The following is a 17455-nucleotide window of genomic DNA, read 5'->3' as shown; positions in this document are numbered from 1 at the left end:
AACATCCTGAAATCACAAGATAACAGACGAGGCAGAGAAAAAAGGACACCATGAGGCAGAAATGCTGATATTGGAACGCTTCAGCGTCTGTTATCTCGTTTACAACAACATTATTTACCAGTGTTCTGAAACTAGCAGCTTCGTGTGCGTTCACACGCTCAGGATCAAGTGATAGCAGAATAATCTGCTAACTTTCTACTCCTTCGTGATTGTTGCTATGGTTACATCGCTGCATATAATAAGGCTTTTCATTCGAACATTTTCCTACAGTGTGTCAAAGCATGGCATTCGTTTTTCCATTTAGGAGCACTATAGCAAACCGCAGTATTCCATAGTGGTGTTGTAGTACCAGGAGCACTGATGTGGATGTGTGAGAACATTTTCCATGGCCATAGGATAAGCAAGGGATTAAAAAAAGATGCAGGGTTCCTGCTGGCACTCGTCACGCTCATCATTGATGAACATAATCCATCAGTGACGAAGAGAAAATTACTAGCAGTCATCACAGTGACGAATGTATCAGTCATTTTTATCATTATCGTATGTCATCTTTTCTCGAAATCCCTCCACAAATCCCTCCGTTTGCCGAAATCCAACCACAGTGAAGAGACTTCGGGAAGCTGGAGTGTAAACAATGAGCATGTCCTTGTGTCCAATAAAAATCGACTACGCATAATGACCAAATGGGCGCCAAGCTTTTGATCAATCGTAGTGTGTCTTAGTTGGCCTTGCGTGGTGGTGTAATTATCTCTGTGTGAACCAAACATTGGCGCAGTCTAACCTGATGAAGTTTTTTTGGGCGGGCTTCTTCAAGCACTCAAGATAATGTAAGGGCTGAAACAGTCACAGGGACGCACGCTCAGAGCCCCTAACATCCCCCAGTACATCAGACAGTGTTAGTAATACAGGAATCTGTAAAAAAATAATAAATAAAATAATAATAATAATAATAATAATAATAATATATAGATTTAGGCACTGCCTAAAAGCAGAGCTCCCATCTGTTTCCGGGTTGTAGAATTTTCTAATCTCAAAGCCAGCCTCTTTTGTTTTATATCGAGAATCGCCAAAAAAATTAAAAATAAAAATTCAGGCAGGACGCAAGCACGTCGTGCATGGAGATTATCCCACCATGATTGGGTTGCTTGTGATGACACGCACACGAGTACGCGACGCATGGCGATGTCGGGCAACAACAGTGACAAGTTACTCACTACTATACTGTCCCGCCTACTACTCTACTTCACACTTCACTAGTTGTTGGGTTTCCTGTGGTAGCAGGCACACCCAGGACCGAAACCATCAGAAAACAACTTGATGGGTTTCTTTATGTATCCATATTCTGTGCCTGTGGGGCTCCCCTCGCACAGGCCGGAGCTCCGCTAACAGTGGCCACTAGTCGGTGTGTGTGACTGGTAATTACTAACAGTGGCCACTAGTCGGTGTGTGTGTGTGACTGGTAATTACTAACAGTGGCCACTAGTCGGTGTGTGTGTGACTGGTAATTACTAACAGTGGCCACTAGTCGGTGTGTGTGTGTGACTGGTAATTACTAACAGTGGCCACTAGTCGGTGTGTGCGCGTGTGACTGGTAATTACTAACAGTGGCCACTAGTCGGTGTGTGCGTGTGTGACTGGTAATTACTAACAGTGGCCACTAGTCGGTGTGTGCGTGTGTGACTGGTAATTACTAACAGTGGCCACTAGTCGGTGTGTGTGTGTGTGTGTGACTGGTAATTACTAACAGTGGCCACTAGTCGGTGTGTGTGTGTGTGTGTGTGTGTGTGTGTGTGTGTGTGTGTGTGTGTGTGTGACTGGTAATTACTAACAGTGGCCACTAGTCGGTGTGTGTGTGTGTGTGTGTGTGTGTGTGTGTGACTGGTAATTACTAACAGTGGCCACTAGTCGGTGTGTGTGTGTGTGTGTGTGTGTGTGTGTGTGTGTGTGTGTGTGTGTGACTGGTAATTACTAACAGTGGCCACTAGTCGGTGTGTGTGTGTGTGTGTGTGTGTGTGTGTGACTGGTAATTACTAACAGTGGCCACTAGTCGGTGTGTGTGTGTGTGTGTGTGTGTGTGTGTGTGTGACTGGTAATTACTAACAGTGGCCACTAGTCGGTGTGTGTGTGTGTGTGTGTGTGTGACTGGTAATTACTAACAGTGGCCACTAGTTGGTGTGTGTGTGTGTGTGTGTGTGTGTGACTGGTAATTACTAACAGTGGCCACTAGTTGGTGTGTGTGTGTGTGTGTGTGTGCGTGTGTGACTGGTAATTACTAACAGTGGCCACTAGTTGGTGTGTGTGTGACTGGTGATTACTAACAGTGGCCACTAGTCGGTGTGTGTGACTGGTGATTACTAACAGTGGCCACTAGTCGGTGTGTGTGACTGGTGATTACTAACAGTGGCCACTAGTCGGTGTGTGTGACTGGTGATTACTAACAGTGGCCACTAGGTGGTGTGTGTGACTGGTGATTACTAACAGTGGCCACTAGTCGGTGTGTGTGACTAGTGATTACTAACAGTGGCCACTAGTCGGTGTGTGTGACTGGTGATTACTAACAGTGGCCACTAGTTGGTGTGTGTGTGTGTGTGTGTGTGTGTGTGTGTGTGTGTGTGTGTGTGAGAGAGAGAGAGACTGGTAATTACTAACAGTGGCCACTAGTCGGTGTGTGTGTGACTGGTGATTACTAACAGTGGCCACTAGTCGGTGTGTGTGACTGGTGATTACTAACAGTGGCCACTAGTCAGTGTGTTTGACTGGTGATTACTAACAGTGGCCACTAGTCAGTGTGTGTGACTGGTGATTACTAACAGTGGCCACTAGTCGGTGTGTGTGACTGGTGATTACTAACAGTGGCCACTAGTCGGTGTGTGTGACTGGTGATTACTAACAGTGGCCACTAGTCGGTGTGTGTGACTGGTGATTACTAACAGTGGCCACTAGTCGGTGTGTGTGACTGGTGATTACTAACAGTGGCCACTAGTCGGTGTGTGTGTGACTGGTAATTACTAACAGTGGCCACTAGTTGGTGTGTGTGTGTGTGTGTGTGTGTGTGTGTGTGTGTGTGTGTGTGACTGGTAATTACTAACAGTGGCCACTAGTTGGTGTGTGTGTGTGTGTGTGTGTGTGTGAGAGACTGGTAATTACTAACAGTGGCCACTAGTCGGTGTGTGTGTGACTGGTGATTACTAACAGTGGCCACTAGTCGGTGTGTGTGACTGGTGATTACTAACAGTGGCCACTAGTCGGTGTGTGTGACTGGTGATTACTAACAGTGGCCACTAGTCAGTGTGTTTGACTGGTGATTACTAACAGTGGCCACTAGTCGGTGTGTGTGACTGGTGATTACTAACAGTGGCCACTAGTCGGTGTGTGTGACTGGTGATTACTAACAGTGGCCACTAGTCGGTGTGTGTGACTGGTGATTACTAACAGTGGCCACTAGTCGGTGTGTGTGACTGGTAATTACTAACAGTGGCCACTAGGCAGTGTGTGTGACTGGTAATTACTAACAGTGGCCACTAGTCGGTGTGTGTGACTGGTGATTACTAACAGTGGCCACTAGTCGGTGTGTGTGACTGGTAATTACTAACAGTGGCCACTAGGCAGTGTGTGTGACTGGTAATTACTAACAGTGGCCACTAGTCGGTGTGTGTGACTGGTAATTACTAACAGTGGCCACTAGTCGGTGTGTGCGTGTGTGACTGGTAATTACTAACAGTGGCCACTAGTCGGTGTGTGCATGTGTGACTGGTAATTACTAACAGTGGCCACTAGTCGGTGTGTGCGTGTGTGACTGGTAATTACTAACAGTGGCCACTAGTCGGTGTGTGTGTGTGTGTGACTGGTAATTACTAACAGTGGCCACTAGTCGGTGTGTGTGTGTGTGTGTGTGTGTGTGTGTGTGTGTGTGTGTGTGTGTGTGACTGGTAATTACTAACAGTGGCCACTAGTCGGTGTGTGTGTGTGTGTGTGTGTGTGTGTGTGTGTGTGTGTGTGACTGGTAATTACTAACAGTGGCCACTAGTCGGTGTGTGTGTGTGTGTGTGTGTGTGTGTGTGTGTGTGACTGGTAATTACTAACAGTGGCCACTAGTCGGTGTGTGTGTGTGTGTGTGTGTGTGTGTGTGTGTGACTGGTAATTACTAACAGTGGCCACTAGTCGGTGTGTGTGTGTGTGTGTGTGTGTGTGTGTGTGACTGGTAATTACTAACAGTGGCCACTAGTCGGTGTGTGTGTGTGTGTGTGTGTGTGTGACTGGTAATTACTAACAGTGGCCACTAGTTGGTGTGTGTGTGTGTGTGTGTGTGTGTGACTGGTAATTACTAACAGTGGCCACTAGTTGGTGTGTGTGTGTGTGTGTGTGTGTGTGTGTGTGTGTGTGTGTGTGTGTGTGCGTGTGTGACTGGTAATTACTAACAGTGGCCACTAGTTGGTGTGTGTGTGACTGGTGATTACTAACAGTGGCCACTAGTCGGTGTGTGTGACTGGTGATTACTAACAGTGGCCACTAGTCGGTGTGTGTGACTGGTGATTACTAACAGTGGCCACTAGTCGGTGTGTGTGACTGGTGATTACTAACAGTGGCCACTAGGTGGTGTGTGTGACTGGTGATTACTAACAGTGGCCACTAGTCGGTGTGTGTGACTGGTGATTACTAACAGTGGCCACTAGTCGGTGTGTGTGACTAGTGATTACTAACAGTGGCCACTAGTCGGTGTGTGTGACTGGTGATTACTAACAGTGGCCACTAGTTGGTGTGTGTGTGTGTGTGTGTGTGAGAGAGAGAGAGAGACTGGTAATTACTAACAGTGGCCACTAGTCGGTGTGTGTGTGACTGGTGATTACTAACAGTGGCCACTAGTCGGTGTGTGTGACTGGTGATTACTAACAGTGGCCACTAGTCAGTGTGTTTGACTGGTGATTACTAACAGTGGCCACTAGTCAGTGTGTGTGACTGGTGATTACTAACAGTGGCCACTAGTCGGTGTGTGTGACTGGTGATTACTAACAGTGGCCACTAGTCGGTGTGTGTGACTGGTGATTACTAACAGTGGCCACTAGTCGGTGTGTGTGACTGGTGATTACTAACAGTGGCCACTAGTCGGTGTGTGTGACTGGTGATTACTAACAGTGGCCACTAGTCGGTGTGTGTGTGACTGGTAATTACTAACAGTGGCCACTAGTTGGTGTGTGTGTGTGTGTGTGTGTGTGTGTGTGTGTGTGTGACTGGTAATTACTAACAGTGGCCACTAGTTGGTGTGTGTGTGTGTGTGTGTGTGTGTGTGTGTGAGAGACTGGTAATTACTAACAGTGGCCACTAGTCGGTGTGTGTGTGACTGGTGATTACTAACAGTGGCCACTAGTCGGTGTGTGTGACTGGTGATTACTAACAGTGGCCACTAGTCGGTGTGTGTGACTGGTGATTACTAACAGTGGCCACTAGTCAGTGTGTTTGACTGGTGATTACTAACAGTGGCCACTAGTCGGTGTGTGTGACTGGTGATTACTAACAGTGGCCACTAGTCGGTGTGTGTGACTGGTGATTACTAACAGTGGCCACTAGTCGGTGTGTGTGACTGGTGATTACTAACAGTGGCCACTAGTCGGTGTGTGTGTGACTGGTGATTACTAACAGTGGCCACTAGGTGGTGTGTGTGACTGGTGATTACTAACAGTGGCCACTAGTCGGTGTGTGTGACTAGTGATTACTAACAGTGGCCACTAGTCGGTGTGTGTGACTGGTGATTACTAACAGTGGCCACTAGTCGGTGTGTGTGACTGGTGATTACTAACAGTGGCCACTAGTCGGTGTGTGTGACTGGTAATTACTAACAGTGGCCACTAGGCAGTGTGTGTGACTGGTAATTACTAACAGTGGCCACTAGTCGGTGTGTGTGACTGGTGATTACTAACAGTGGCCACTAGTCGGTGTGTGTGACTGGTAATTACTAACAGTGGCCACTAGTCAGGGTGTGTGACTGGTGATTACTAACAGTGGCCACTAGTCGGTGTGTGTGACTGGTAATTACTAACAGTGGTGTGTGTAACTGGTAATTACCAACAGTGGCCACTAGTCGGTGTGTGTAACTGGTAATTACTAACAGTGACGACTAGTCGGTGTGTGTGACTGGTAATTATTAACACTCGTATGGTGGCAGGCACGCACAGGACCGAAACCATCAGAAAACAACTCGATGGGTTTCTTTATGTTATCCACACTCTATGCATATGGGGCTCCTCTCACCCGGGCCTTTGGCCCATGCAGAAGCTCTGCTAAAAAATAAAAAAATAAAAACATCTTTTTTTAAAGTGCTCTGACAGCACAATATCCCCCGCTGGCAACTATATCTATGCTATAAGCAGCGTTGTAATCGAGCCACTAAACCTCAAGTCCAAGTCCAGCCTCGAGTCCTCAGCGTCCAAGTCGTTTAAAAAAAATTAAAAAATTAAAAATAAATAAAAGTTTGAGTCAACTCCAACCGCACCATTTGACGGTGGCTGTTTCAGCACCATTAACATTAGTTTGTTCCGGAACATGCCGTATGAACAGGTGAATGTGCATTCTCTTTATCAGGGAGTGCGAAGTATTCGGTCAGAGATGGTTGGGAGACGGATGTAAGTGCAGGTGTGTTTTTTAATACAAGTGAAGACAGGTAAACAATCCAGAACGGCAGGGAAAATCGTAAGACAGTGAAACAGGCAATAGGTCGAGCGAGGCACAAACAGGCTATCGCAGATTCTGCAGAATCAAAGACAAGAAACAGGAAATCACGACTCAGGAAACCAAACAAGGAAATAAAGCTCGGTAATGTGTCAGCAACGCAACTCAATGCTTCGCAAAGTAAGCGCGTTTTCACAGTTTTTATATAGGTGTGCTGATTCCGCCTTAATCCTGTGCAGGTGCGTTTACAGTGCACGCCCGAGAGTCTATCTGATGCACGTGCCAAGGCGCACAGGTGTGACACTCTTGCACGAAATTAGTACAAAATTAATGTAGATATAAATATTTTATAGCAAATTATGGCATGTTACAAAAAATAAAGAAAAAAAAATCTGAGTCCTCGTCTCCATTTTCCAGGTCCTAATGCAGTTAATGCGCGTGTCCGAGTCCAAGTCAAGTCATGAGTCCTTAAAATTAGGGCACAAGTTGGACTTGAATCCAATTCCTGGACCCGAGTACTACAAGCCTAGCTATAAGTACTTAATACACCCTCATGAAATTCTCAAAGTACAAGTTTGGTAATCAAGGGCCCACAACTCTAGTAAAATGCGACTGAAGTGAACGAAATTGCAATATGCGCATTACTGACATATAACAAAGAATCCAGTCACGTTTTGTGAAATTCCTCAAAAAATTGTGAGAGGAGTTGATTTCAGAAGGTGAGTACCTTTCCCGGGACGGACAGACATCGCCATGACACAATCCCCCTTCGGGCCTTTTGGCCAGCGGGAGATAAAAAAGCCAAGGTGAAAGTGCTGTCAGCCGGCAAGTGACTGAAGGGAGTTTGGTTTCGGGCAGTGTGACGTGTCGAGTTCCCGTGGTGAACGTACGATGAAAAAAGTGGCGTCATTCTGTGTTCGGTTTCTAAACCGACAGTGAAGGAATCCAAATTTCCCTGTTAGTTGTTCCAAGATTCCGCTCGACGCTGTTCAATTGGAAATGCAGTTGTGTGTTGAAGTAAAGGCTAAAGGGAGTCCGAATACCTCTTTCGAATAATTCCCTACTAAAATAACCTTCCGTAAGCTCAAACTACAGAGGTTTATTTTAACGTGATGGTGCACAGGGCACTCAAAATCAAGTGTCTCTTATTAGAGACTGGAATGGAGCCCAAGTTTTATATGTAATGGAGAGACCTAGCTGTATCTGTACACATATTTGAATTGTGCCAGTTTGGTTGGTATAAACCTGTATTAAATCCACTCTGATATGTCGGTAACGAAGAAAAATATACAGACTAAGAAAAAGTAAAGAATACTTATTGGACTTTATTTTTCAAGGAAAAAAGTAGAGAATATTTTTCAGAACCCAGGGGGAACCCTGAAGGTGTAGTAGTAGTGGCTATCCCTCAAGATTTGAGAATGATGGTCTCCTAATCGGTCAAGGCTTGATGGATTCTGAGGTGGCTGAAGAACCCCAGTCTCGTTGTGCACTGCTTCTGGCAGACGTTGAAAGTGGTCATGGTGGGGAGTTTTGGGCGAATGGGGTCTCTTTCTTGCTCCTTCCACTTTTTCTCTTCTCCTTAATGTTGCTCATCCATGTCTTCTCGAATCTTTCCATTCCTTCATAGATCATCACTCTCCAGTTGGTACGAGCTTTGGCTTGCTCTTCCCAGGTCTCCCAGCTAATGTTGCAGCTCTTCAGATCTGACTTCAGAAGACAGTGTTTCCCACAGACCAGGTAGCAATTTGTGGTGCTCCACTGTGCCGATGAGGGAATCGTGCGTGGTGGTGTCGTGGCGGTCGGTGGAGTCGGTCATTGGGGTGTATGCAAAGTGTTTACAGCGGGTGGTGTTCAAACATACAGTATTTTTCTTCAGAGTCACCTGCTGGGACTATTTTAAAGCTACAAGAAGCATTTGAGATTATTCAGTTCAATCTAAATTCTTTTAAGTTCTTTAAGAGAAGACAGCTAAAACAATTTTTACCAGAACTCTGCCTGGTTTCATTCCTCAACCCAACTTTACATTACAGGGCAGGCCATTAGTTTGCTGGGCTTGATGTTGGTGGAAAACCTGTCTTTTAAATTTATGAAAATTACTCACCAAAATCGAAGTTTAGTTTTTACTAGAGATGCACCGATTGCAATTTTTTGGGCCGATTCCGATTTCCCGTGGAGTGTGACCTGCCGATACCGATTTTGGCCGATTCCGATTTCATTTTTTCAAACCACTTCACAGCACACAAAGACTATTTTCTTTTTATCTTTTCTTTAATAGAACATTCTGCCAGATTTTCAGTAATAAATTTTCAACACCTCAAAGGTTGAAAACAAACAAAAAGACATTGTTCTTTGTAAAATCTTTCTTCATGTTTGGTATTAACATATTAATTCCTGAAATAGGAAATTCACACAAACATTTTTTTTCTTTTCCCATCCAATATCTGGCACAAAAACAATTTCCCCCTCATATATTATTTGCCTACTGCTATGGAACACACTTTCATAAGCCTATTTAGATCTGAAAACTTATGCCTTATAGAACAACCCATTTCTTCATTCAGTATCAAAATACAAAAATAATTTCCAGTCATACTTATACCATTGCCATTCTATCATCTTTGTCAAATGTGTATTTGTAGAGTAATTTCCAATGGAATCAAGTGCAACCAAGGTTGTAAAACAAACAAAAAGACATTTTTTTCTTTCTCTCTTTGTACAAATCTAACTAGATGTTTGGTAATAGGCTAACGTATTAATTCCTGTAATGGGAAATTCACACAACCACAAACGTTTTCTTCTTTTCACATCCAATATCTGGCACACAAAAAAAAAAAAATTTCACTATATTTGGATATCCAAATGTAGTGATTTTTTTTTTTTGTTAACGGCGCGCGCGCCGGAGCTCGTTAGGCGCACAGGACTGACGCTGTTCTGCGCAAGCGCAACACAATCGCACTAGAAAGCATGTTCAAGCTGCCAGTGTAGCTGCAGTCTTTTTAGTTGCGAATTACGAGTATTTCCACTTTCATCTCTATGTGATACACAAGTTCTGATCGGCAGAAAATCGGCATATTTTAATTTTGACCGGCCGGTCGCGGCCGATCACGTGAAAATCAGCCGATTCTGATCGGCAGCCGGTCAATCGGTGCATCTCTGGTTTTTACCTTAGTTTTTTGCCTTTTTGGTGGCAATCTTTCAATCATTCTTTAGTTGACATTCAAGGAATAAATTGCAAAAAACAAGCTGGAGGTTTTTATTTTAAATATTGAACTCAACACTTACCTCAACCAGTACTAAAATGAAATAAATAGTATAATGTAACAAAATAATAATAAAATATCATAATTAGATGTAAGAAACCACTTAAGGTAACACCAAGGCAACTAACAATAATGAAAAAGCATTACCCTAATTGGTGCAAAGCCTGCATGCCCTATCAGAACATTTAATTCTGCGTGGCTTCCTGAAAAAAACCTCAAGTGCCCTATCATAAGGGAAGTCATTGCTGAAGCGGGATAAACGGGATAATGCAATAAGGCCGGTTCCTCGCGTCAAGCTGCTGCTACTGTATGCATCAAAATTGGTTGATAGCCTGACTCAGGGATGTCCATTTCCTGTAAGCCAAGAAGGCTATGATAAAGCTCATCACGAGCACGACGTAGGCTACCTTTTAAAATAAGGGGTCGGAAGGCGAATCGGGAAGGCTGCGTTATTTTTAATTAGCCTAACAGGCCTACTTCCAGTCCGGGTATATGCGCACTGGCAGGCCTGTGGACATGCCTCTCTCTCTGTGTGGATGTGCACGTGTGAACAAGAAGAAAGAGCACTATGAATGAACGGAACGATACGCAACAGAATTTTTTTTTCTTCAAAATCACGAGTCTGATTGTGTGGCGATAGGAATCCATTGTGTGGCGCTGCGCCACACAATGGTCTATGTATGGGAAACCCTGGAAGATCTTTATAGCGCAATTTCTGTCCTCCCCTGGTCCGCTTTCCTTTGCTCAGTTGCGAGTAGAAAACCTGTTTGGGGAGTTGATTGTCATCCATCCTGACGACGTGACCCACCCATTGCAGCTGGCTCTTGATGATGATGGGTTCAATGCTCTGTTGTTTCGTTTCGGTCGGGATGCTGATGTTGGTGCGATATTCTTCCCAACTGGTATGTAGGATGTTCCTCAGGCAGCGTTGATGGAATCGTTCGAGGGAGTTCGGGTGGCAGCGGTATGTTGTCCAACTCTCAGATTCATACAGGAGAGTTGGAATAACTGCATCCCTGTACACAAGGATTTTCATCTCACTGCGAACGTCTCCGTTTTGAAAGATGGGACAGCAAAACCGGCCAAAGGCAGTTCCTGCACATTTGAGACGATGTTGTATTTCGTCATCGATGTTGGCACTTGATGACACATAGCTGCCCAGGAATGGAAAATGACTCACATTTTCCACGACCTGGCCGGTTAGTGTCACTGCAGAGACTTTCGGGTGGGTCTCGAGAGGAGGCCCTGAAGAAGATGTACCCAATTCAGGATATTTTTGAAAAAATATGAAATGAAGAAAATTTTATTACAAAAAATTATATAATATAATATATGCGCAACACTTATTTTCCTGTTCTTCATCAAATTAAATATTCCTTTTTTTGTTTATTAAAAAAAACTTGACTCATTGTCTTAATAACCAACAATAATTATTTGTAAAAGTTGGAGTAAAATAAAATATCTATTAACTAAAATATTCCTTTCATTAAAAATGAAAACGTTAACAAATAAAGCACTTCTTAATAAACTTTTATGAACATTTCTCCTCCCTCCATTTTCTTCTCTTTTCTTTATTTTTCAGTATTCTGTAAAAAGAGAGCTCTGATTTCTTGTTAAATCTATTCATATAGTCAATCACACAATAGCTCTTTCCCATTTCTGTTTTTTGTGATTTCATGGCATTAGAGCTGTGTTACTTCTGCCTACGGTGAAGTTACATTATATTATGTTAAATTTACAGCCTCTGCTGTGTAAACATAACTACAGCTTGGAAAAACTACCACTTCCCGGCGAACCCAGAAAGATGAGAAAAATGGCAAGCTGCAGTTAAACATCAAGACTGGATGATAAAACATTTGAGTGCGTGTGGAGAACATTTTATATCAGCTTAGTGTGAAAGTTCTGTGCAAAGTTAAAACATAGATCTGGATATGAGCTTTGGACGCGATATATTTTATTAGACTTAATGCTTGGCTCGACGAGCAGCATGTTTGTTATGTACTGATAATGTAGACTCGGCTAAACACCATAAAATATGTTAACTCTAAACCCTGGCTTGTTTATTATTATTATTATTATTATTATTATTAGAAGTCCACGTTTGAGCCTATCTTTCTTTATCAGGAAGTTCCCAGAACATTCCGGCACGAAACCTGCCTCGAAATATCGGTAAGCATCTGTATTTTTTGTATGCCTTTAGCATCTCCAGGGGATTTAGAAATCCCAAATACTAAATAGTTCAGGATGTCATAGTGTCCCAAATCCGGTAGCTGGTTTGCTGAACACTTTTCAAGTGGAATAAATACAATTGTGGGTAAATTAAGAACAACAAGCCTTAATTTTTTTGTTTTTGTCTAATGTAAACTCAAGCACAGCAAAATTCCTCCTCTGCATTTAAACCACCTGAAGTGGTGAACAAGTGCACACACACGCACGCACAGAGAGTGCACACAGTATGCAGAATAAATAATAAATAAATAAATACATTTGTGGGTAAATGATACAAATCTGTAATGCCTGCATGTTTCAGCTTCTGGACATTTGCTGGTATAAAATAATTTTTTAATAATTTCAGAGAGATTGAACTGACTGTAGTCGTTTCGATTTTCATTATTAACTGTCACGGCTATTTCTTTGTTTGCTCGGCAATATGGTGGACGTCGGGTGATAAACATCTGTGACTTCAGTGAAAATCCTCTATAAACACTAATTTACACTACAATGTGTGTGACGTGTGCATGCTGGAGAAAGTTTTAGTCTCCTACCTGTGGATCCTCGGATGGATTAAGGATCTGGCCCTGTCTGTCCATGACTCGATACACAGGGATTCCTGAGATCACATTGGGCTGGATGAACTCCAGGTGATCAATGAAGTCTGCCGAGGCCCCGGGGAACTGAGGCTTCTCCATGGACGAATCAAATTTCTGCTGGCACCGAGCGCCCTGTTATATGAAAACAGCACGTCGTGTCCATCAGAAATACGAGAGTTCACAAGAGTTAAAGAAAAAACTGCAGACAAAAATCAACAAAATATCTTGAAAAGGAAAAAAAAAAAGTTTGTAATATGTTTGAGAACATCTTTCAGATTAAAAAAAGAAAACATAATGAAGGCTACTGGGTTTTGGTGCAAAATTAAGAAGCAAGTGTGAAAGTCAAAGTGTCCAGAAGAACTGTGGCTGGTTCTACAAGATGCTCAGTAAAACCTACAGATCATTTCCTTATAAAACTACACTCATTGTACCTGAGACTACTATTTTTTTTTTTTAGAGCAAACAGTCGTCTCACACCAAATACTGACACTGTTTCATTTATTATGGCTTACGGCTGTTTATAGTATTTTTTTTAATGTTGAAACAATTATTTTTAAAGCCATTTTTGGTCTACAGCATTTCTTTACATGTGCCAAAGACTTTTAAACAGGACTGTAATCCAAACACAATCAACTGATATACAGTGGTTCTTGAAAGTTTGTGAACCCTTTAGAATTTTCTGTATTTCTGCATAAATATGACCTAAAACATCATCAGATTTTCACACAAGTCCTAAAAGTAGATAAAAAGAACCCAGTTAAACAAATGAGACAAAAATATTATACTTGGTTATTTATTCATTGAGGAAAATGATCCAATATTACATGTCTGTGAGTGGCAAAAGTATGTGAACTTCTAGGATTAGCAGTTAATTTGAAGATGAAATTAGAGTCAGGTGTTTTCAATCAATGGGATGACAATCAGGTGTGAGTGGGCACCGTTTTATTTAAAGAACAGGGATCTATCAAAGTCTGATCTTCGCAACAAGTTTGTGGAAGTGTATCATGGCACGAGTAAAGGAGATTTCTGAGGACCTCAGAAAAAGCGTTGATGCTCATCAGGCTGGAAAAGGTTACAAAACCATCTCTAGAGAGTTTGGACTCCACCAATCCACAGTCAGACAGATTGTGTACAAATGGAGGAAATTCAAGACCATTGTTACCCTCTCCAGGAGTGGTCGACCAACAAAGATCACTCCAAGAGCAAGGCGTGTAATATTCTGCGAGGTCACAAAGGACCCCAACTGAAGGCCTCTCTCACATTGGCAAATGTTAATGTTCATGAGTCCACCATCAGGAGAACACTGAACAACAATGGTGTGCATGGCAGGGTTGCAAGGAGAAAGCCACTGCTCTCCAAAAAGAACACTGCTGCTTGTCTGCAGTTTGCTAAAGATCACGTGGACAAGCCAGAAGGCTATTGAAGCATTATGTTTGGAGAAAGGAAAACACTGCATTCCAGCATAAGAACCTTATCCCATGTGTGAAACATGGTGGTGGTAGTATCATGGTTTGGGCCTGTTTTGCTGCATCTGGGCCAGGACGGCTTGCCATCACTGATGGAATAATGAATTCTGAATTATACCAGCGAATTCTAAAGGAAAATGTCAGGATATCTCAAGAGCAGGTGGGTCATGCAGCAAGACAACGACTCTAAGCGCACAAGTCGGTCTACCAAAGAATGGTTAAAGAAGAATAAAGTTAATATTTTGGAATGGCCAAGTCAAAGTCCTGACCTTAATCCAGTCGAAATGTTGTGGAAGGACCTGAAGCGAGCAGTTCATGTGAGGAAACCCACCAACATCCCAGAGTTGAAGCTGTTCTGTCCGGAGGAATGGGCTAAAATTCCTCCAAGCCGGTGTGCGGGACTGATCAACAGTTACCGGAAATGTTTAGTTGCAGTTATTGCTGCACAAGGGGGTCACACCAGATACTGAAAGCAAAGGTTCACATACTTTTGCCACTCACAGACATGTAATATTGGGTCATTTTCCTCAATAAATAAATGACCAAGTATAATTTTTTTTGTCTCATTTGTTTAACTGGGTTCTCTTTAGGACTTGTGTGAAAATCTGATGATGTTTTAGGTCATATTTATGCAGAAATATAGAAAATTCTAAAGGGTTCACAAACTTTCAAGCACCACTGTATATGAAAGACACCTTGCAAACATGACCAAAAAACATTTTGACCTTAAATTAGATGTAAATTTTTCTAAATTAGTCAGTCTTAAGGTTTAACAATACACACACACGGTGACTTTGGGAAACCAGAGTAAGGTTACTGAGCCTGTTTGCACTGAAAACACCACAGTAAGTTCACTGAGAGGCTGAATAAGCCTGCGTGTTCACGCCCCCTAAAATCAACCAATCAGCGCCGTGACTGGCGGGAAACGCGCATGCGCAGTGACCACCGACAACCGTCATGTAGTATATCAGTGATATTTATGTTATAATCAACTTCGGCTGTTTTCCAGCTGGATTTCATCGTTGGTTAGTAAATTTGTTTAGTCAAAACATTAATACTACACAGTCCATTTACCTCCATTTCATCATAAAGAGAGTCAAGTATATACAATAATGCTCATCTTTCATTCTCACAAATATCCTGAACACCAGTCCTCCACAATGCAGACACAGATCTCCAGCAGGGCATTAGATCCTGTAAATAAAACACAACCCCGAATCAAACCCGCCACCTCTTCAAGCTTATGGAGATAAATAAAGCTTACATTGAGGCAGAAAGCTCTTTGCTGCAGAACTCTGGATGTTTTCAGTTGACGACTCACACCGAGACCCCACAATCTCTGCAGATTTCTCACAGCCGCCATCTTTCCCTCTGAACGTCTTCAGTGTCGCCTGACTGGTCAAGTCAGAATGACGCAAAGTGCGCCCTCTATAGGACAGGATGAAGTGAGAGCCTCTCTTCTTCTTCTTGATCTTGTTCTCATTCTTGTTCTGGTGATGATCTCATCTCATCTCATCACATCTCATTATCTCTAGCTGCTTTATCCTTCTACAGGGTCGCAGGCAAGCTGGAGCCTATCCCAGCTGACTACGGGCGAAAGGCGGGGTACACCCTGGACAAGTCGCCAGGTCATCACAGAGCTGACACATAGACACAGACAACCATTCACACTCACATTCACACCTATGGTCAATTTAGAGTCACCAGTTAACCTAACCTGCATGTCTTTGGACTGTGGGGGAAACCGGAGCACCCGGAGGAAACCCACGCGGACACGGGAAGAACATGTGAACTCCACACAGAAAGGCCTTCGCCGGCCACAGGGCTCGAATCCAAACCTTCTTGCTGTGAGGTGACAGCGTTAACCACTACACCACCGTGCTGCCATGGGTGTAATTGTATAAATATAAATTGTATACTTATTTATTATACAACTTGCATGAAATTACAAACAAAAATGGCAAAAATTCATATCGTGTATTTATTAATATGAAATTACAACAGCAGCAGCAACACAACTACTACTACTACTACTACTGCTGCTGCTAATAATAATAATAATAATAATAATAATAATAAGTTATTATTATTGTTGTTATTTATTCAACAACGGATGTAATTATATAAATATAAATTATATACATATCTGTTATAAAATTTGCATGAAAGTACAAACAGTGACAATGTATGTCTGGCATGTCAGTGATTGAATATAAATGTTTCTCTTAAACATCCATTATCCATAACCGCTTATCCTGTGCAGGGTCACAGGAGCCTATCCCAGCTGACTATGGGCGAGAGGCGGGGTACACCCTGGACAAGTTGCCAGATCATCGCAGGGCTGACAGGTAGAGACAAACCACCATTCACACTCAATTTAGAGCCACCAATTAGTCTAACTTGCATGTCTTTGGACTGTGAGGGGAAACCCAGAGGAAACCCACACAGATACAGGAAGAACATGCAAACTCCATACAGAAAGCCTACTGTTAGCTGCTGGGCTCGAACCCAGAACCTTCTTGCTGTGAGGCGACAATGCTAACCACTACACCACCGCCTTGTTATATACATATAAATTATAGACATATTTGTTATACAATTTACATGAAATTACAAACAATGATGAAGATGGCGAAGATGATGATGATGATAATTCAGCACTGGATGTAATGGCATGTCAATGATTGAATATATGTTTGTGTTAAACAAGTTACATGAAATTATTATTATTATTATTATTATTATTATTATTACTTGTTGTTTTCAATTTCATGTAAATTGTATAACAAAAATGTATATAGTGTATTTATTTTTATGAAATTACAACAACATCAATTGCTACTACTACTACTACTACTACTACTACTACTACTACTATTAATAATAATAATAATAATAATAATAATAATATCTTAATAAAATATTGTTTATAATGCCTACACATGATTCGAAATAACTTTATATCATAATTTCATATCATTATACAATAATTGTTTATATATATTTTAATCTACACAATAACGTGTCTTTAAAAAAGTAAACAGTGCCATTTTGTACACTGTTATTAATGTTGTGAACCTCACTTCTTTTATCTTTATTGAAAATAACAGCAACAAAATGCAAATACAGTTATTAATATACACACAAACAACAAACCAAGAGCCAGGGGGAGTTTTCAAATAAAGACATAAAATAATGAGCACAAATGCTGCTCATTATAAAAAAAAAGAGTTTTAGAAAGTTTTAGCAGCTTTCT

General features: G+C 42.2%; 1 protein-coding gene across 1 annotated transcript in view; it reads right to left on the bottom strand.

Annotated features, from left to right (window-relative positions):
* bckdha (branched chain keto acid dehydrogenase E1 subunit alpha) overlaps positions 1-15584 on the bottom strand; it is a 34098-nt gene extending 18514 nt beyond the window's left edge. Inside the window, exons 1-2 of the mRNA XM_060923371.1 lie at positions 15464-15584; positions 12689-12865 (exon numbers count right to left, since the gene is read on the bottom strand). Of these exons, the coding sequence (XP_060779354.1) occupies positions 12689-12865; positions 15464-15562 (276 nt within the window). The 5' untranslated portion in view covers positions 15563-15584. The remainder of the gene's footprint in view (positions 1-12688; positions 12866-15463) is intronic.
* Between the last annotated feature and the right edge of the window lie 1871 nt (positions 15585-17455).

Source organism: Neoarius graeffei, chromosome 6 (genome assembly GCF_027579695.1).
Source record: "Neoarius graeffei isolate fNeoGra1 chromosome 6, fNeoGra1.pri, whole genome shotgun sequence".
NCBI classification, from domain to species: domain Eukaryota; kingdom Metazoa; phylum Chordata; class Actinopteri; order Siluriformes; family Ariidae; genus Neoarius; species Neoarius graeffei.
This window is presented reverse-complemented; position numbering and strand designations above follow the sequence as displayed.